The 22940-nt window shown below is 38.7% G+C and overlaps 2 protein-coding genes across 2 annotated transcripts in view; one reads left to right on the forward strand and one right to left on the reverse strand.

Annotated features, from left to right (window-relative positions):
- Positions 1–2382, forward strand: part of alx4b (ALX homeobox 4b) — a 104635-nt gene extending 102253 nt beyond the window's left edge. The window contains exons 3-4 of the mRNA XM_062035916.1: positions 1572–1700; positions 1784–2382. Coding sequence (XP_061891900.1) covers positions 1572–1700; positions 1784–2104 — 450 coding nt within the window. The 3' untranslated portion in view covers positions 2105–2382. The remainder of the gene's footprint in view (positions 1–1571; positions 1701–1783) is intronic.
- edc3 (enhancer of mRNA decapping 3 homolog (S. cerevisiae)) overlaps positions 1–22940 on the reverse strand; it is a 233816-nt gene that overhangs the window by 191373 nt on the left and 19503 nt on the right. The gene's annotated exons all lie outside the window — the stretch shown is intronic.

Here is a 22940-nt window from a genome sequence, read left to right on the forward strand (position 1 = left end):
AACTTTGAAATGATTGTTTGAATGTCCGGGATGAGTGGAATATGTTGAAGGTGGAATGGTTTGAATCTGTTGACAAATGTGGAAATGGTGGAAGTTTGAAAAAATGGCCAATTAATTTTGAATGGGAAACATTTTCCGGAAAACTTGGAGTTTTGGGAAATCTGGGAATTTGTCAAGGGAAAGCCCGCGATTCCTGATTCACGGTTTTAATTGGATGAAAAATGTGAAAAGGTAGAGCGTGCCAAAATCTGGAGAAGAAGAAGAAATAGATGAATTTTGGTGTAGAAAACCATTTGAACTATAATTGTCATGAGAGATCAGGCACTGATTCGGTTCTCGGTTGCAGCATAAAACCTGGCCAGACGCTGTTATTCTTGCGGACAAAGCTAATTCACAATATTAATTTCCTTCTTACTTCAGAGCAAATCCACATAAAGCTTCTTTTATGACTCTTTCAGCCCCGCTTGTTCTTCACTAAGCCATCGGCACAAACTCAAGGCTGAAGAGTTCCAACGTCAGCACAGCCCCATTCAGACTGAAAACCGGCAAACACTTTGGTCAAACATTGTTTCACGGCTCCTGCGGAGGGATTCCCTCTTGTATCCCGTGATGTGATGTGGACGTGCCAGGGAGAGCACACCTTTCTCAAAATGATTTATGAACGGCTACAGACCCAGATGTCCGTCTGTCGACGCTGGCAGTCTGAAGGGAGGCAGACGCTTGCGTATCAAAGGGAGGACTAAAAAAAAACCAAGCAACCATGGGAAACGCTCCGTTTTCACATGAATAGCTCCATGTGGATGACACTTTAAAGACACGTCAAGTCCAAAAACCTGGCTCCGGACTTTCATGTGCCCCAGAATTGATTTGCTTTTCTGTGTAGGGTAGAGAATGGTCACGTCTGTGGCTATGCTTCAGCACCTTCGGTTCACAAGTCAGCCACGTTCCCTCTAGTGTTGTCCCGATAGCAATGTTTTGGTTCACAAAGGTCAGAAGTTCACAAAAAAGCACAGCAGAAGTCACAAAAGTGCCACCCCTTGTCACACAGTCCCAAAGGGGGGCACAGGTTCGGTGGCCACGGATGAAGCGCTGGCTGTCCAGGTTCGGGACCCAGGGTGGACCACTCGTCTGTGCATCAGTTGGGGACGTGTCTGCGCTGCTGGCCTGTCTCCGCTCGGGATGGTCTCCTGCTGGCCCCACTATGGACTGGACTCTCACTATTATGTTGGATCCACTATGGACTAGACTCTCACAATATTATGCTAGATCCACTCGACGTCCATTGCACTGGTAGCCCGGGGGGGTCCCCACATCTGCTTTCCCCTCCAAGGTTTCTCATTGTTATCCCATTGGGTTGAGTTTTTTCTTGCCCTGATGTGGGATCTGAGCCAAGGATGTCATTGTGACTTGTGCACCCCTTTGAGACACTCTGGATTTAGGGCTATATAAGTAAACATTGATTGATTGATTGATTGAGAGCTCCTGCCACCAGCAGCCACTATAATGGCTGGGAGGGAACACTGCAAGTCAGTATTGAGAATTTGTTTCCTGATGGGTAGCTTTCTTTCTAGGTGTGGTTCCAGAACCGCAGAGCCAAATGGAGGAAGAGGGAGCGCTTTGGTCAGATGCAACAGGTCCGAACACATTTCTCTACTACTTATGAGCTGCCTCTCCTAACTCGGCCAGAGAACTATGCGCAGGTAAATAAGTCCACCGTTAAATTCATCATCAGAGAATATGACTGGTTTGTTGTGGTATCAGCCCCTTTGCTCTTTGCTTTCAGATCCAGAACCCATCATGGATCGGTAGCAGCAGTGGAGCTTCTCCGGTGCCAGGTTGTGTCGTTCCCTGCGATACCGTGCCCCCCTGCATGCCCCCTCATCCACATGGTCACGGTGGGGTCTCCGACTTCCTGGGTGTGCCCAGCCCAGGGAGCAGCCACATGGGACAGACGCATATGGGCAGTCTTTTCGGGGGACCTGGAATGGGCGGAGGAATGAATGGCTATGATCTCAATGTCGACCCAGACCGCAAGTCATCCAGCATAGCGGCGCTGCGTATGAAGGCCAAGGAGCACAGTGCCGCCATTTCTTGGGCAACTTGATGTTCCGCGGCTCCTGAGCGGCCATCGTCAAGTACTATGGGGGAGTTTTGCAGCGAGCACTAATGATAACGCAGGTCAAATGAACGGGTAGAGACTGTACAGATACCAGCATACATTGCAGTGGCCGACACAGCTGTGACAATCAGCAGATGTAATAATAATCAGAGGCCATCTTGATTCAGTGAAATACTGGGGACCATTCACATAGTGATCATTTCCAAAAAGTAAAATAAGCAACATACACAGTACAGGCCAAAAGTTTGGACACACCTTCTCATTCAATGAGTTTTCTTTATTTTCATGACTATTTACATTGTAGATTGTCACTGAAGGCATCAAAACTATGAATGAACACAAGTGGAAAAACCTGAAACCCTGCTCAGTGGCTTTGTGGTTAGAGTGTCCGCCCTGAGATCGGTAGGTCGTGAGTTCAAACCCCGGCAGAGTCATACCAAAGACCATAAACATGGGACCCATTACCTCCCTGCTTGGCACTCAGCATCAAGGGTTGAAATTGGGGGTTAAATCACCAAAATGATTCCCGGGCGCGGCCACCGCTGCTGCTCACTTCTCCCCGCACCTCACCTCCCAGGGGGTGCAACAAGGGAATGGGTCAAATGCAGAGGGTAATTTCACCACACCTAGTGTGTGTGTGTGTGTGTGACTATCAGTGGTATTTTAACTTCATGTGGACTTATGTACTTAACAAAAAAAGGTGAAATATTCTGGTTTCTTCAAAATAGCCACCCTTTGCTCTGATTACCGCTTTGCACACTCCTGCCATTTTCTCGATGAGCTTCAAGAGGTAGTCACCTGAAAGGGTTTTCACTTCACAAGTGTCATAGTTTTGATGCCTTCAGTGACAATCTACAATGTAAATAGTCATGAAAATAAAGAAAACGCGTTGAAATGAGAAGGTGTGTCCAAACTTCTGGCCTGTATTGTATACACTTACGGTTTGGCACATAGTTGGGTGTTATGGTCATGGTTCGGTTTATTTGTTATTACCTTAAGGCAGGGGTCGGCAACCCAAAATGTTGAAAGAGCCATATTTGACCAAAAACACACACAAAAAAGGTATGTCTGGAGCCATAAAAAAATTAAAAGCCTTATTATATAAGTGTTATACTGAAGGCAACACATAATGTAAGTGTCTGTATTAGCTATAATAGCCTCCCTACTATCAAAATGACTATGCGTCGCGGGCTGGCGCAAATTTTCGTATTAATATTTATTCTGCACATTTTAACAACATGGGAAAACATTAGTAAAATGGAGGCTTCTTAGAGGGTGAGATAACTCCTAGAAATTACTGGCTTTTAATGGCCAAAAGTATAGATGTGTGTGTCCAAGTGAAAGAAAACGTCAGGCTGTCTTCTTTTAATAGATTTATTACAATCTTTGCGGTGCTCTATAACAACATGGCACACAAACAACTATGAGAAATGCAGCCAATATTACATACAGATAACGCGTCATGAGACATGCAAATATAAATTATATACACAGAGGACATAAGTAAAGGAAATTAAATGAGCTCAAATATCCCTACAAACGAGGCATAATGATGCAATATGTACATACAGCTAGCTTGCAGTCACGCAATGACAAAATGTATCACACTCCAACAAATCAATACCATCAACAAAGCCCACCTTTTGCGTGAACGCACAGCATAAAACGTTTGGTGGACAAAATGAGACAAAGAAGGAGTGGCATAAAAAACACGTCTTTCTGTGGCAGCGTCGGAGAAGGTTGTACACGTAAACAAACTACGGTGAGTTCAAGGCCCGCCAAAATTAGTAGGACAAAAAGGAGCTCGCCAAATACTCTCATCAGGGAAACATGTTTAATACAAACAGTGAGATTTTTAACTATCAGGAAGGTTTGTCTCATGTTTGTCCTTCTACAGAAACCATATTAAAACAAAAAATATATTTTTTTCCCCCCATCTTTTCCCATTTTCATACACTTTTGAGAAAGCCACTAAGGCAGCGCTAAAGAGCCGCGAGTTGCCGACCCCGCATTAAGGGAACAAAATGCAAAACATGAACCTATTCAGCTCTTGATCTCTATCTCTTTTCAATACAACAAACCACAAACTTCTGGCAGCTAATTATCCAATAAAAAAATAAATAGAACAAAAATGTGTGCTAAAGCATGGGTCAATGTTGAAAGTTTCATACATTTCATGCATTAAAGATAGGTAAATATCAGTCTTATGAGCTGTAGAAACTTTGTTTTAGGTGACAAAGAAAGTTAGTGTAATATATAATAATTTATCTCATTAATAATAAGCTCCTTTTAGATTTAGATTACGCTGAGTACCAATGAAAAACAAGTTGCAGGACAAAATTACCCCCAAGCCCCATTTTGGACGCACCTTGTTTAAAGTACGGCTATTCTTTTTGGGAAAGTGCAACGACGCAGACAAAGTGTACCGGTAAAGGGGCGTTCACACGTTGCCGGTTTAGATGGAGTTTCTCAAAGCGCCACGAACCGTGTCTCAACCATGGCGGAAAGCCGTTCTCTGAACGTTTTGAACACGAATCTCCCTGAAAGGCGGCAGAATCCTCCACATCAACCGGAGTGCCTCCGTGTAGCTTTTCCATGAGTGTAGTCACCATGTTCTTGCCGTGTTCACATGGTGAAGGTCCAGGAAGAAACGAGACAAAAAAAACCTCAGAACTGCACTTTTTGGGGGGAATTTTGCTTATGGTTCACAATCATTATGAAAGACATGATATGATGGCGGATGAATTTTTGTTTTTAATTCATTCTAAATAGTAAATAAATGTGATCAAAAGTAAAAAAAAAAAAACATCCAAACACCTCCATTAAGGTTTTATATACAGTATGTATACATGTAATGTAGTAACGGGCATACTTATAATAACATTTAATATTTACGTATTTTGATCGTTTTAAGCAAACGCGGCGCATTATTTTTAAAAACACATCACGATGTTCGCTTTTTCTTTTTTAACTATATAACCGATTACTGCTCACTGCAGACTTCATGAGAGCCAACAAACACAATAAAACATCACTTACTGTACAATGTCTGCTGTCATTAGGATGCCGACTAACAGGATGTTCATATATTTCCATTTAAATGAAGAAAAGGCGGGTGAAACCAAGCGTTTTTTCGTGTCGTTCTTACCATTTCCGATTCTAAATTGGCTGTCAAAGTGTACCAACTTGTCGGAATACGTCCTCATCCCTCTACTATCCGGGTGAGAGGCATTATTTATGATCTAGAACAGGGGTCACCAACCTTTTTGACACCAAGAGCTACTTCTTGGGTACTGATTAATGCGAAGGGCTACCAGTTTGATACACACTTAAATAAATTGCCAGAAATAGCCAATTTGCTCAATTTACCTTTAACTCTATGTTATTATTAATAATTAATGATATTTATCTTTGTGGAAACACTGATCATCTTAATGATTTCTCACAATAAATATATATAGAAACAGATAAATATCAATATGCAACACTTTATTTTTATATTTTCTCTAAGTGCACATTTTTCAAATTGAACATTTTCAAATGATCACTTCTAAGACATTCTTGTGAAATCACAATGACCCATTTTAACTAGCTACCCACTAACATTGAACAAATCATGAATTACTTTGCACCATGTTTGTACAAATAATAACTCATGTAAAATACAAAAGTCAACTCTCAAATTTGTAAATAAATCATGTCCCACTTTGAACTGGACACCAAATCTGTTATCTGTTTCTTTGTCAGTTAGTGAAGACCAAGTCTTTAAAATATTTTCTTGGATTTTCAAATTCTATTTGAGTTTTGTCTCTCTTAGAATGAAAAATGTTGAGCAAAGCGAGACCAGCTTGCTAGTAAATAAATAAAATTAAAAGAATAGAGGCAGCTCACTGGTAAGTGCTGCTATTTGAGCTATTTTTAGAACAGACCAGCGGGCTACTCATCTGGTGCCCGCGGGCACCGTGTTGGTGACCCCTGATCTAGAATAAACTGTCCCGACCTCCGAGGCGAGAAAGCAGCGCACCAGCTCATGACGTCAATGTAGCAGTAACTAGCTCGTTAGCCCTCTGTGACGACGCGCCGCTAAAAATAGTTTGTCTACGTTAGCGCTTATAATGACAATATCACTGATACGTGGTTAGAATTTAAATTCAGGTCACAAAATGTAAATGGAGTATTGTTGGCCGTTTTTTGATGGTTATTTATTGGGTTTTTTGGTCGGAATAGAGGACCTCCCAGTAACTCCATTGTAAACTGACTTTTATTTTTAAAAGTTAGAATGCATTAAAAAAATACAGAACAGGCCAACAGTTTGGACACACCTTCTCCTCATTCAATGAGTTTTCTTTATTTTCATGACTATTTACATTGTAGATTGTACATAACAAAAAAAAGTTGAAATAACTGAAAACATGTTTTATATTCTAGTTTCTTCAAAATAGCCACCCTTTGCTCTGATTACTTGTTTGCACACTCTTGGCATTCTCTCAATGAGCTTCAAGAGGTAGTCACCTGAAATGGTCTTCCAACAGTCTTGAAGCTCACCGAGAGAATGCCAAGAGTGTGCGAAAAAGTAATTAGAGCAAAGGGTGGCTATTTTGAAGAAACTAGAATATAAAACATGTTTTCAGTTATTTCACCTTTTTTGTGTTAAGTACATAACTCCACATGTGTTCATTCATAGTTTTGATGTGTCAATCTACAATGTAAATACCGTATATTTCGGAGTATAAGTCACTCCGGAGTATAAGTCGCACCGGCCGAAAATGCATAATAAATAAGGAAAAAAACATATGTAAGTCGCATTTTTTGGGGAAATGTATTTGATAAAAGCCAACAGCAAGAATAGACATTTGAAAGGCAATTTAAAATAAATCAAGAATAGTGAACAACAGGCTGAATAAGTGTACGTTATATGAGGCATAAATAACCAACTGGTATGTTAACGTAACATATTATGGTAAGAGTCATTTAAATAACTATAACATATAGAACATGCTATACGTTTACCAAACAATCTGTCACTCCTAATCGCTAAATCCCATGAAGTCTTGTACGTCTAGTCTCTTACGTGAATGACATCAATAATATTATTGGATATTTTACGCTAATGTGTTAATCATTTCACACATAAGTCGCTCCTGAGTATAAGTCGCACCCCCGGCCAAACTATGAAAAAAACTGCGACTTATAGTCCGAAAAATACGATAGTCATGAAAATAAAGAAAACACATTGAATGAGGAGAAGGTGTGTCCAAACTTTTGGTCTGTACTGTATATACTTTTTTTTATTTCTAAACATTTAACAATTATTAACAAACAAAAGTATCGAAAATTGGTACCGTCAAGTACCATATCGATTTCCAGGTACCGGGAAAGGTACCCGTCTCGAGATGATTTTCTTGGAGGACCAGCAGTTGGTAAACAGACACACTGGTGCAGATTAGTGTTTCTTGATCATTGCCAACTCCTGACTTGTTATAAAGTTTGCAGGTCCATGTGGACAGGGATAGTTTTGAAACAAGTTTTGTCTTTATGTAAAACATTTTCAAAAGTGCAAAGGAATAAGCACTACCACTTTTGTTGTTGTTGTGCTAGGGTACCCAGAGATAATCAAACGATTGAATGAGAAGGTGTGTCCAAATGTTTTGCCTGTACTGTACATCTATCTTCTTGTCTCTCATAATAATAATACGCAAAAAAAAAAAAAAAAAAGTGCAGTTCCCCTTTAAGACTAATAATTACACGTACATGGCAGAAACTTCAAAACCTCATTCAGATTTGCTTACTCGATTGCAATTTGACTGTTCAGGTTGTCTTGGAGACGTTTCCCTCCAGTCGGACCCGAGCCGTACTAGGTAGGACAGCTCTAGTCTGACTTCAGCAAAAACTACCAGTCGTGATGGAGTCAATACCCAGAGAGTACCATGACCTGAACAAATGAGAGTATTCACAGACATGCCAATCACATTTCTACAAAAAAGTCAATTATGAGGATTCCTGTTGACAAGTTGGTCCTCCTCCACTGCAGCTCTCTTCCTGATGATACTACTGAAAAGTTCTGACAATGATGTTGTTTTGTGTGAATATAAACGATGTGTATTATAATGTTGTGTTGCTTGTACATTTCTTTGACCTATGTGGACCTCCAAAAGCCAAACCATTGAAGTATCACGCGGATATATTTCCAGTGATTGTAAAGTTGTGCTATTTCTGAAGGGCTTTTAACTACGTTTGAATGGCTTTCTAATTTTCTAACGGCTTCCGAGCCACTTTTTTGTCTAATAACCAAGCATTTTCACTTCTGATTTTTATATAATGTGCCATGGCAATAAGTTATTGCACTTACAGTTTGGAGTATTTTGTCTTTATACTTCTACTGAGACACGGGTCTCATGCTTTGTGTTGCAAAGAAAATAAAAAATTAATAAAAAGTTGCCTAAAGCCGTCCCTGTTTAGCACCGTGAATGGTGCTGGATATTTGATTGTAAAGGAATAACTTGTTTTTCATTTGATGGGTTAAAGTGACACATGATCAAATGCAATAAAATATTGAACAGTTTGAGCTTGTTTCTTCCTCTTTTTTCTAAATTTGGTCGATATCAGTGTCATTTTGCACATGTATGAAAGATGATGTTGCTAAAATAAAAAAATAAAAAGGTGATCACACACTAATCCTCACCATCAGCAGTAAAATAACCAGAAATGTTGCAATCAGGGATTTATGCTGCCGATTCCGATACCAATCATCTATGAGTGAAATCGAGCGGTACCAATACCGCTACCGATCACATGTGTCAACTGTAAAATTTTCAACCAACAGGAAGCGATACGTGAAGATAGGCGAACACACTTAAGACAGAGCTGAAAATATTTTGTGGCGTACCTCAGGGATCAATACTCGGACCAAAATTGTTCAATCTCTACATAAATAACATTTGTAAAATTACAAAGGACTTAAAGTTAGTATTATTTGCAGATGATACAACAGTGTTTTGTTCAGGAGAGAACACACAGAAGCTAATACAAATAACAACAGAATAAATGAACAAATTAAAAAAATGGTTTGAAAAAAACAGACTATCCATAAACCTCAGTAAAACTAAAATAATGCTATTTGGTAACAGTAGAAGAGAAAGTCAAACACAAACACAAATAGACAGAGTAGATATTGAAAGGATAAAATAAAACACATTTTGAGTGTATAATAGATGATGAAATGAATTGGAAATCTCATGTAAAAAATATACAACATAAAGTAGCAAGAAATATATCAATAATGAATAAAGCAAAATATGTTCTACATCAAAAATCACTTCATATTCTCTACTGCTCGCTAGTGTTACATATCTGAGTTATTGTGTAGAACTATGTGGAAACAACTACAAATGTGTGCTTCATTTACTAACGGTGTAATAAAAAAGATCAAATATAATAATACATAATGTTGGATATAGAGAACGTTTATTTATTGAATCATAAACATTGAAGTTCCAACGATTTGGTGCATTTGCAAACAGCTAATATGATGCACCAAGCAAACTATAACCTGCTAGCCAAGAATGCACAACAATTCTTCTCAAAAGAGGAGAAATATAACCTTAGAGGAAAATCTCATTTAAAACATGTGTATGCACGTACAACACTTAAAGGCCTACTGAAATGATTTTTTAAAATTTAAACGGGGATAGCAGATCCATTCTATGTGTCATACTTGATCATTTCGCGATATTGCCATATTTTTGCTGAAAGGATTTAGTATAGAACATCGACGATAAAGTTTGCAACTTTTGGTCTCTGATAAAAAAAAGCCTTGCTCCTACCGGAAGTAGCGTGACGACACCGGAGGAAAGGCTGCTCACATTTCCCCATTGTTTACACCAGCAGCGAGAGAGATTCGGACCAAGAAAGCGACGATTACCCCATTAATTTGAGCGAGGATGAAAGATTCGTGGATGAGGAACGTGAAAGTGAAGGACTAGAGTGCAGTGCAGAACGTATCTTTTTTCGCTCTGACCATAACTTAGGTACAAGCTGGCTCATTGGATTCCACACTCTCTCCTTTTTCTATTGTAGATCACGGATTTGTATTTTAAACCACCTGGGATACTATATCCTCTTGAAAATGAGAGTCGAGAACGCGAAATGGACATTCACAGTGACTTTTATCTCCACGACAATACATCGATGAAGCACTTTAGCTACGGAGCTAACGTGATAGCATCGGGCTCAAATGCAGATATAAACAAAATAAATAAACCCCTGACTGGAAGGATAGACAGAAAATCAACAATACTGTTAAACCCTGGACATGTAAATACACGGTTAATGCTTTCCAGCTTGGCGAAGATTAACAATGCTGTTGCTAACGACCCATTGAAGCTAACTTAGCAACGGAACCTCACAGAGCTATGATAAAAACATTAGCGCTCCACCTACGCCAGCCAGCCCTCATCTGCTCATCAACACCCATGCTCACCTGCGTTCCAGCAATCGACGGAAGGACGAAGGACTTCACCCGATCATCCGTGCGGTCGGCGGCTAGCGCGTCTGCTATCCAAGTAAGTCCTCCTGGTTGTGTTGCTACAGCCAGCCGCTAGTACACCGATCTCCCCTACAACTATCTTCTTTGCGGTCTCCATTGTTCATTAAACAAATTGCAAAAGATTCACCAACACAGATGTCCAGAATACTGTGGAATTTTGAGATGAAAACAGAGCTTTTTGTATTGGATTCAATGGGCTCCGAATACTTCCGCTCCAATTGTTGACGTCACGCGCAAACGTCATCATATCGAAACGTTTTCAGCCGGAAGTTTGCTGGGAAATTTAAAATTGCCCTTTATAAGTTAACCCGGCCGTATTGGCATGTGTTGCAATGTTAAGATTTCATCATTGATATATAAACTATCAGACTGCGTGGTCGCTAGTAGTGGCTTTCAGTAGGCCTTTAAAACCTTTAGTATATCCGGATGTGGAAGTAAATTATGGAACCGATTAAGCAAATAAATCAAACAAAGCAGCATTATGATTCAGTTTAAGAGACTGTTCAAACTACAAGTGTTCACAAAGTACACAGAACAATAATTATGATGAACATCTTGAAGCCTTTTTTTTATTTTTATTGAGACATAGATTATTTATGTATTTAATATTTGTTTACTTACTATGGTTTATTATGCATTTGTTCACTGTTCTGTTACAGAGAACAAGGAAATGGGATAACATTGTTATGGTATGAAAAGGGGTAGAGTTAAATAAGCTCAGCTTCTTCCTACTCCTTTTCGGACGTGCTGTAATGAAACAACTGGAAATATGTGATGCATGACATTGTATCGTATGCATGCTCCACATAAACTGAAACTGAATTCATTCATGATGAGTGCTACTGTCAGTTTAACAATATCAACACAATACTTAGACACTTTCCCTATTCTCTTTTCTTACATACAATAATTTATGCAAAACAAAGTCAATAGTACATACTAGCTAAACAAAATCAAAAACTGATCTCTAAAACTCTTTTAAATAATCTTTGCCACTTGTGTCCAGGGACGTTTTCTATGAATTTGTAAACATTAACAAAAACAACAAAACATGATTTTGACAAGATAAAAATACTAATTCAATGACTCTAATATCGATCATACACGGATACCACCATTGGTGTCGACACCAGCAATGTATGGATCGATCCGCCCTCTTACATGTCGTGTACTGAACGCGACAATGTTTGAAACGTCTTCTGCAGGCTAATCATCCGGACATTTACTCAACAGAAAGAAGCCCGTAACTAATACTTTCAAATGACTCACACTGTACTGAATTACTGTTACTATTAAAGACCGTAGAAAAAGAGCAAGACTGTTTACTCTACCACTACTTTTGTTGTACGCATAGGTGAGCTTGCCCGTCAATCTACAATCAAACTAGGTTGTTTCTTCGTTATTCAACATTTGAAAAACAAAGGCTACATTTCAGCTAAAACAATAACACAGAATAAGGTTTAGTGTGAAATAAACTTATTGAAATATTCATGGAGTGCAGGTTTTGTTGTGAATTTAGTTTTTGAGATGCTCGGCAATGATAATTAATAAAAGTGCTTTCAAGACAACTTCAAAGATGCGTTGTCCGATAATCTTTATATTTTAGTCGACAAAATTGACTGTGATTTTAGTCGATTAAAATGTTGAGGAAATTTCGTCAAGAGATTATAACTAAAACTAATTTTAAAAAAGCTGCCAAAATTAACACTGATTAAAACACTGACAATAATGCCAAAGTATGATGGCTGTACCACAACGTGAAAACATGTTGATTATCAAAAGGTGAGCAATAAGTCAGTCAGCGACAAGGTCAAGTCAGCCAGCGACAAGGTCAAGTGTGCCCAAGGCTCCTTTTTAGCAGCCGATTGTGTCTGATCCAAGAGAAGAGGCACAAACGGCAGCAAAAGCTACTCAGGTTGTTATGATTATGGTATTAATTTATTTCAAATATGCTTAAAGTTACAAGAGGGTTGGCCCCGGGCTTTGTGGAGCCCTAAAGATTTGTGTTTGTTATGGAGCTGAATTAGGGCCAAACGTTTTGTACCTGAAAACATTGACTTTGAAATTGAAAATTAAAGTTCTGATTTTTGAATTTTGAAAAATATATCAAAATATAAAAAGGGCACACATTTTTCCCCCAGGTTGAATAGATTATCAAAATTGTTTTAAAATAATTATTTAAAAATGTAATTAATTCTTTTGTTTTTTTTCCCGTTTGAGCTTGTTTTTTTCCCCCAATTCAAATCGTATTTTTCTTATATTTAATTTTTTATTTTCAGTATCATATATTTATTTTTCATTGTTTTAAAATAATTATTTGATTTAATTAATTCTTGTTTTTTTCCCGTTTGAGCTTGTGTTTTTTTTCCCAATTCAAATTGTATTTTTCTTATATTTTATTTTCAGTATCATATATTTATTTTTCATTGTTTTAAAATAATTATTTGATTTAATTAATTCTTGTGTTTTTTTCCCGTTTGAGCTTGTGTTTTTTTCCCAATTCAAATTGTATTTTTCTTATATTTTATTTTCAGTATCATATATTTCTTTTTCATTGTTTTAAAATAATTATTTGATTTAATTAATTCTTGTTTTTTTCCCGTTTGAGCTTGTGTTTTTTTTCCCAATTCAAATTGTATTTTTCTTATATTTTATTTTCAGTATCATATATTTCTTTTTCATTGTTTTAAAATAATTATTTGATTTAATTAATTCTTGTTTTTTTCCCGTTTGAGCTTGTGTTTTTTTCCCCAATTCAAATCGTATTTTTCTTATATTTTCTTTTTTATTTTCAGTATCATATATTTCTTTTTCATTGTTTTAAAATAATTATTTGATTTAATTAATTCTTGTGTTTTTTCCCCCGTTAGAGCTTGTGTTTTTTTTCCCAATTCAAATTGTATTTTTCTTATATTTTATTTTCAGTATCATATATTTCTTTTTCATTGTTTTAAAATAATTATTTGATTTAATTAATTCTTGTTTTTTTCCCGTTTGAGCTTGTGTTTTTTTTCCCAATTCAAATCGTATTTTTCTTATATTTTCGTTTTTATTTTCAGTATCATATATTTCTTTTTCATTGTTTTAAAATAATGATTTGACTTAATTCATTCTTGTGTTTTTTTCCCGTTTGAGCTTGTGTTTTTTTCCCCAATTCAAATCGTATTTTTCTTATAATTTCTTTTTTATATTCAGTATCATATATTTATTTTTCAGATTGAAATGTTATTTGTTTTTTTTCCAGATTCAGACTTTTGGACCTTTTCTTTTTTTAAGAGCGCAGCAGTGCGAGCGGCGTGTACTCATGACAGCTCGGTAAAAGGATAAGGAGTGTCCCGTATCCCGTTGCCTTCAGGTAACTCAGGAACTAATTCAGTTCAAACCAACACTTAATATGGGCTACACCTAAGGCTGGGCGATATGGCCTTTTATTAATATCTCGATATTTTTAGGCCACGTCACGATACACGATATATATCTCCATATTTGGCCTTAGCCTTGAATGAACACTTGATGCATATAATCACAGCAGTATGATGATTCTATGTGTCTACATTAAAACATTCTTCTTCATACTGCATTAATATATGCTCATTTTAAACTTTCATGCAGAGAGGGAAACCACAACTAAGTCAATTTAGCAAAAGTGTATTTATGAAACAGTTATTAAGCAGTGGCTCAAACATTCATGTCATTTCTAAACAGAAAGTGCAAGATTGTCAGAGACATTTTAAAACAAGCTATTAGTGCACTTTTGTGCATGATGTCACTAAGATGACATATCAGAACAACACTAAATTAAAGTGCCATTACAATAGTTTAAAACAAATAAAGTGCACTTTTGTGCATGATGTCACACAAAATATTTCAATAAGTGTCAAATAAAAATGAGCTGCATAATAGGAAATCAAATAGTGTATGTCCTTCGCTACGTGGTAGCTTCCTGCGGACGTTATCTCCTTCTGTTGTTGACTATTTGTTTCATACGGTGTTGATGTGGAAATTGTTGCTTCGACATTTTGTGGGTGTGGCACCGGCCGGAGATGTTGACATGCGGAGTTTCAAGCACTCCTTATTCTCTAGCGGGTGACATTTTTCAGATTAGGAATGTCCCGATCCAGGTGTTTGCACTTCCGATCCGATACCGATGTTGTTTTTGCACTGGCCGACACTGGCCTTATCTGAGCATGTATTAAAATGTAAAGTTATTTAGCCTACTTAGTTGTCAGATTCATGTTGAGAAGGGTTTTAGTACTCTTGATAACAACTAGCCAGCTGAATTAGGTGAGTTTGAATAATACACAATGGAGATGTTGACGTGCAGAGTTTCAAACACTCTTCATTTTCTAGCAGGAGACTTTTCAAACGATGCTACATATTAGCAGTAATGCTACTTTTTATAGCAACGCTTTTGCCCCACACTTGACAAATGACGGTTGTCTGTTCGACATATTCCCGCTTGAAGCCAAACCACCGCCAGACGATGGACCCCCTGCTGTTTTTCTTGGGAATGAATGAATTCTTCCTTCATTATTACCGCTCACACGGCTACGCTAGCATCACAGCTAACGTTAGCCGTGCTGCTACCTCTCTGCTGGGAGAGTGCGTATACGTATGTGACGTATGACGTGACAGCATGTGACGTATGTAAGAAGGTGCGCTTGCTGTCTGTGAGAAGGAGACACAAGAAGGAGTGGGAAGAGCCTGTAGTGCAGGGGTGGGCAATTAATTTTTACCGGGGGCCGCATGAGCAACCTGAGCACTGCTGGGGGGCCACACTGACAATATTTCAATTAAATTTTGCTCAAATTATTTTTGATATACCGTAAGATAGATAATAATAATAATAATAATATTTTCATTTAACCTAACTTATCTTTATACAAAAGCAGATGGCTTTTGATGGTTTTATTTTTAACACTTTCTTACACAACACTTCCTGATGTATATTACAATACAAAAATTTCAATTTCTGTCACTTTATCCTGCATCCTCTTTGTTGTAAAACCTTTATTTAACCAGATAAGAAAACATTGTGAACGTAGCACGCCTGTAAGGTGATTGGCGAAGAAGGAGGAAGCGTTGCTGTTGCGGAAATGAGGAGTGAGGATTGGTTTTCCTTTTGGAAAGAACGAGATAAGTTGAGCTGTGTTAGTATAGCATGCTCAATAAAAGTTTAAAAAGTGCATCAGACTTGGTGTGCACTTCTTCTGGACGCTACAATTGATGTCAGAAGTGGGATGAAATGCCTCCCAGTTCGCCTTGCCATCAAACCTGGGAGTCTTTATTGAGGGCGGAATTCCCCCCGTGGCAAGCAGCGTGGCTGCACCTGTAAACACTCTCTCTCTCTCTCTCTCTCTCTCTCTCTCTCTCTCTTTGCGGCGAGCTCCTCACGTGGCACGTACCTCCCGATGACGTAGCACACAAACAGTGCAGTATGCGCAAAGTTTTACTTCTGCCACCAATTGTAGTGTCCAGAAGAAGTGCACATCAAGTCTGACGCTCTTTTTAAACTTTTATTGAGCAAGCTATACTAACACAGCTCAACATATCTCCTTCCTTCCACACGCACGTCTCCTCACTCCTCATTTACGCAACTCAAGAAGACAACATCTACTTCAGCAGGTCGTTACACTATATTCTTTAAACACAGCAACGTGTGTACCACAAATAAGCACACAGCTTTACCTTTACTTGTCTTGTTGAAAACACGCCATTCGTCATCAACTTTTCTCTTTTTAGTCGCTGTGCGCCTTCACTAACAGGACATACGCACAATAACACTTTTCAAAATAAAAGCAGCACAGTTGTATTGCACGCACGACAAAGATGTTTTTTTAAATTTATTTTGTAATTTGAGATTGCCGCTGCGCGCACGAGCATACGTCCACACGGAAGTAATACAAATAACGCTTTTCAAAACAAAAGCAGCACCGTTGTATTGCACACTCGAAATAGATGCTTTTTAAAATCTATTTTGTAATTTATAATTGGCCTCACGCGGGCCGGACAGGGACGTACAAAGGGCCGGATGCGGCCCGCGGGCCGCACAATGCCCAGGTCTGCTGTAGTGTAATGCCCGCAGCTAAAAGCAACTGTGTGAGGACGTATACTCGACTGTGTTGAAGGTGTGCTGAAAAATGCGGAACGGAAATTACGGAGCAGCAGAAAAGTGGAATGTATTATTTAAATATGTGCGTTGGAAAACATGGACCGGAATATTTTTTTTAAACTGGATCTGGATCGGCATTTTCCCATGCCTTGCCGATACGCATTTTTTGGCCAATATCGGCGATCCAAATATAGGATCGGGACATCCCTATTTCAGATGATGCTAAAAATTAGCAGCGGTGCTACTTTTTGTAGCAACGCTTTTGCCGCATACTTGACATATTACGGTTGTCTGTTCAACATCTTCCCGCTTGAAGCCAAACCACCGCCAGACGATGGACCCCCTGCTGTTATTCTTGCAAATTAATTCTTCTTCCTCCATTTGTTACCAGATTCGCACCTTCTTTCTCTTGTATTACCACTCGCACCGCTAGCACCACAGCTAACGTTACCTATGCTGCTACCTCTCTGCTCCACGAGAGCGTATGACGTTGCACGCGCGACAGTATGTGACGTATGTAAGAAGGTGCGCTTGTTTTATGTCTCTGTGAGAAGGAGACACAACAAAGAATGAGAAGAGCCTGTAATGTAATGCCCGCAGCTAAAAGCAACTGCGTGAGGACGTATACTCGACTGTGTTGAAGGTGTGCTGAAAAATGCGGAACGGAAATTAGGGAGCAGCAGAAAAGTGGAATGTATTATTTAAATCTGTGTGTTGGAAAACATGGACCGGAATATTTTTAAAAACTGGATCTGGATTTTCCCATGCCTTGCCGATACGCATTTTTTGGCCAATATCGGCGGCCGATGCGATCCAAATATAGGATCGGGACATCCCTATTTCAGATGATGCTAAAAATTAGCAGCTCTGCTACTTTTTGTAGCAACGCTTTTGCCGCATACTTGACATATTACGGTTGTCTGTTCAACATCTTCCCGCTTGAAGCCAAACCACCGCCAGACGATGGACCCCCTGCTGTTATTCTTGCGAATTAATTCTTCTTCCTCCATTTGTTACCAGATTTGCACCTTCTTTCTCTCGTATTACCACTCGCACCGCTAGCACCACAGCTAACGTTGCCTATGCTGCTACCTCTCTGCTCCACGAGAGCGTATGACGTTGCACACACGACAGTATGTGACGTATGTAAGAAGGTGCGCTTGTTTTATGTCTCTGTGAGAAGGAGAGACAAGAAAGAGTGAGAAGAGCCTGTAGTGTAATGCCCGCAGCTAAAAGCAACTGCGTGAGAACGTATACTGGAATATCACGATATAGTCATTTTCTATATCGCACAGAGACAAACCCGCGATATATTGAGTATATTCCATATATCGCCCAACCCTAGCTACACCCAGGTCCGTTTTAAGTAAAATAGGAACATTGACTGCAAAATTCCTAACCAAAAAAGTGCAGTTCCCCTTTATAGACCAAAACGGGGCCACAAACAAAATCTTGTTTCGGGCCACAAAAAGCCTTTTTTTCGAGTGAGACTTTTAACTACCGAGAGTGGGTTGGCTGTTACCAGCGATAAAATCCCCAACCGCGGAATTTTACGTGACCTAAAAGCCCGAGGGCTCTACAAAGCAGGTAGGTGACATAAATAAACACTTGTAGAAAGTAGCAGAGTAGCCCGCTGTGCCCTGAACAGCTCCCATTAAAGCAAATGGGTCACAGTGCCCCAGCCAGGCTCCACTGACATCTTTAATGGACGCTGCATGGTTAAGGGACCATGAAGACCATTAGTGCACTTCAAAGTTCAGCCTACTACATTAAAGCTCTGCTGATACGGCAAAGAGGGGACAGATCCAATACGTCATTCGCAACTTTATTTCTCCATCCGTGGACCCGTCAGTCAGCGTGCGCCATAAACAAACGGGCGCTTAAGCTACTCATTAAAAGCCATCGTCAGGCTTGTAAATCACTGCTAAAATTGCCTCTTAGAAACATTTGAGCTGATGTTGTAGGTTACTTTAAACAATCCTTAAGTTTTTTTCATTCATTCATTCATTTTTTTTTTATTTATCTCCTTCATTCGACGGAACCGGATGAAGAAAATCTTATATTTCCTGCCCCCTTCAACATAATAATTAATCTGTCTAAATGGATGGCCCAGATTCACAGGCATACAAACCTAACAAATACATCCAAATGTAATGAAAACAAGCAAAAAACAAGTGCAAAACTTCATGAAGTACAAACCGAACAAAAGAAGTAATATACAACTCGCGGGATGATACAAAACAAATACAAAACCAGACAAAAAATAAGTTCAATAATAAATATAAAGCAAAATGTAGACACTTACTTATTGTTCTGTCTTTATATATTTTTTGCAATTGGAATACACTACCGTTCAAAAGTTTGGGGTCACCCAAACAATTTAGTGGAATAGCCTTCATTTCTAAGAACAAGAATAGACTGTCGAGTTTCAGATGAAAGTTCTCTTTTTCTGGCCATTTTGAGCGTTTAATTGAGCCCACAAATGTGATGCTCCAGAAACTCAATCTGCTCAAAGGAAGGTCAGTTTTGTAGCTTCTGTAACGAGCTAAAGTGTTTTCAGATGTGTGAACATGATTGCACAAGGGTTTTCTAATCATCAATTAGCCTTCTGAGCCAATGAGCAAACACATTGTACCATTAGAACACTGGAGTGGTAGTTGCTGGAAATGGGCCTCTATACACCTATGTAGATATTGCACCAAAAAGCAGACATTTGCAGCTAGAATAGTCATTTAGCACATTAGCAATGTATAGAGTGTATTTATTTCAAGTTAAGACTAGTTTAAAGTTATCTTCATTGAAAAGTACAGTGCTTTTCCTTCAAATATAAGGACATTTCATTGTGACCCCAAACTTTTGAATAATAGTGTATATTTCTACAATTTGTTATCTCCTTGTAAAGAGAATTCCATAGTTTAACCCCCACCACTGATATACACATTTGTTTTAAAGTTGTCCTTGAATACTGATGTTTACAATGACCTTTTCTTCTATGCTCTTCATTCTCAGAAGTGATGACAAATATTTGTTGTACATTTGCTGGTAATGTTTTATTTTTAGCCTTAAACATGACACATAATGTCTGTAACTTTACTAACTCCTGTAGTTTCAGTAAAACAGAATTAATAAATAATATGTTAGTGTGCTCTAGATCAGTGTTTTTCAACCTTTTTTGAGCCAAGGCACATTTTTTGCGTTGAAAAAATGCGGAGGCACACCACTATCAGAAATCATTAAACAACGAAACTCAGTTGACAGTAAAAAGTCGTTGTCGCAAGTGTTGGATATGAATTCAAACCATAACCAAGCATGCATCACTATAGCTCTTGTCTCAAAGTAGGTGTACTGTCACCACCTGTCACATCACACCCTGACTTATTTGGAGTTTTTTGCTGTTTTCCTGTGTGTAGTGTTTTAGTTCTTGTCTTGCGCTCCTATTTTGGTGGCTTTTTCTCTTTTGTTGGTATTTTCCTGTAGCAGTTTCATGTCTTCCTTTGAGCGATATTTCCCGCATTTACTTTGTTTTAGCAATCAAGAATATTTCAGGTGTTTTTATCCTTCTTTGTGGGGACATTGTTGATTGTCATGTCATGTTCGGATGTACTTTGTGGACGCCGTCTTTGCTCTACAGTAAGTCTTTGCTGTCGTCCAGCATTCTGTTTTTGTTTACTTTGTAGCCAGTTCAGTTTTAGTTTTGTTCTGCACAGCCTTCCCTAGGCTTCAATGCCTTTTCTTAGGGGCACTCACCTTTTGTTTATTTTTGGTTTAAGCATTAGATACCTTTTTACCTGCACGCTGCCTCCCGCTGTTTCCGACATCTACAAAGCAATTAGCTACCGGCTGCCACCTACTGATATGGAAGAGTATTACACGGTTACTCTGCCGAGCTCTAGACAGCACAGACACTCAACAACTACACATCATTTGCAGACTATAATTACTGCTTTGCAAAAAAATATTTTTAACCCAAATAGGTGAAATTAGATCATCTCCCACGGCACACCAGACTGTATCTCACGGCACACTAGTGTGCCGCGGCACAGTGGTTGAAAAACACTGCTCTAGATCAGTGGTCCCCAACCTTTTTGTAACTGCGGTTGCAGTTACAAAAAGGAAATTTAAAAAAAAAAATGTTTGTAATAAAAAAATACAGTGATGTGTGCTTACGGACTGTATCCCTGCAGGCTGTATATTGATATATAATGTAGGAACCAGAATATTAATAACAGAAAGAAACAATCCTTTTGTGTGAATGAGTAAATGGGGGAGGGAGGTTGTTTGGGTTGGTGCACTAATTGTAAGTGTATCTTGTGTTTTTTATGTTGATTTAATAAAAAATAAAAAATTACAAATGTTTATTTTTTTATTTTGTTGTTGTTGATTTAATTTTAAAAAATATTTTTTTATTTCTTGTGCGGCCCGGTACCAATCGATCCACGGTCTGGTACCGGGCCGCAGCCCGGTGGTTGGGGACCACTGTTCTAGATAATCTGCTTTATGAATAATCCTTATAGCTCTTTTCTGTAGTTGATACAATGACTTTATGTTACTCTTATACTGTATGTGTTCCCCCACACTTACAGGTTTAAAAACCTAGCTGGTGCGAACATCAAATTGAATTTCTCCACTTCCTCTCGGCCCAATGAAAAGACTCACTATAAAGTGTATCACGCTCACCAGTTTGGTTACAATCGCAGAAAAGGGCGTTGAAAAGGTTGGCAAATTGTACTCCCGACCCGGGATCTTTCTGTGTGGGGTTTGCATGTTCTCCCCGTGACTGCGTGGGTTCCCTCCGGGTACTCCGGCTGCCTCCCACCTCCAAAGACATGCACCTGGGGATAGGTTGATTGGCAACACTAAATTGGCCCTAGTGTGTGAATGTGAGTGTGAATGTTGTCTGTCTATCTGTGTTGGCCCTGTGATGAGGTGGCGACTTGTCCAGGGTGTACCCCGCCTTCCACCCGAATGCAGCTGAGATAGGCTCCAGCACTAGGGATGATACTCGAAACCGGTTTTCCCGGTTATTCGATAAGAAAAGAACCGATTCCTCGGACTCGAATCCCTTTTTGAGAACCGGTACCCGTTATCGAGACCACTATAGTAAAGAAAGAGTTGGTTCTTTATTCGAACCCCTCGGAACGAATCCCGTCCCGACCAGAAATGCCCCGTGTGACATCACAAGAAATGACGTCACGTAGCTCAGTCATTAGGCGCAGATAGCGAAAGCAGGAAAAAAATGGACGGGAAAAAGCGCTCCAAGGTGTAATAAAGTTAAAAACAAAAGGTATAATCCAATGAATAACTTTACTGAGAGATTTGAGCAGGGTACAAACACATGAAGAACACTTTTACCACCAACTGGAAACATAGCAACCAGGCTAGCAACGCACCTCCTTTACGGCAGCTGTCACAACGTTCTTAAAACAACCGCAGCACATACATATATATACAACATATATGACATGATCTCCCTTTTTTTACTTTTGTTCTTCTTTCCTTGTAAACGAAAGAAAATCACACTGTAGATGTGTTGTCTGTCTAATTATAAATAATGCAGACGAGGCGTGTTGGCTGAGTTCTTGACATTTACTTTCACAGCGTGGCAACATGCAACAACACTTTTCGGGGCTACCGCGCATGCTCGTCACTCCCGTTGCATGCTGGGTAATGTAGTTGTTATATTCCCTAGCTCATAACATCACATCTTTCCCCCTCTAAAGAAATAATGTTAACTCAATAAAGTGAATTTCTTTTTTTAGCTTTAACTTTTCATTTTTTTAGCATTGTAACAACATTTGCAAACAACTTTTCTCTTCATAGAAGTTTCTTTCAATAAAGAAATACAGTGCAAAAATGTCAAAGCATCATAACAAACAGTTATGTCAAATAGCAGCAGAAGTGCACTTTTTGGAGAGCTGTATTATTTTCAGTTTTGTGCCCAAGGGACTGATTTTATTTAACACTATATTATTATTTCTGCACCTATAGTGATCACAGAGACAGGTTGTTTTTGTGTTACTGTATATATTTGTTTCTCTGAAAAATCCCACTTAATATACTTTGGGTAACAACAGTCAATATTTATTTATTTAATTTAATTTTTTTAGGGGTATACAGTCAATATTTATTTATTTATTAGATTAAATTGTTTCCTTATATAATAA

The sequence above is a fragment of the Entelurus aequoreus genome, linkage group LG24 (genome assembly GCF_033978785.1).
Source record: "Entelurus aequoreus isolate RoL-2023_Sb linkage group LG24, RoL_Eaeq_v1.1, whole genome shotgun sequence".
Classification (NCBI taxonomy): Eukaryota; Metazoa; Chordata; class Actinopteri; order Syngnathiformes; family Syngnathidae; genus Entelurus; species Entelurus aequoreus.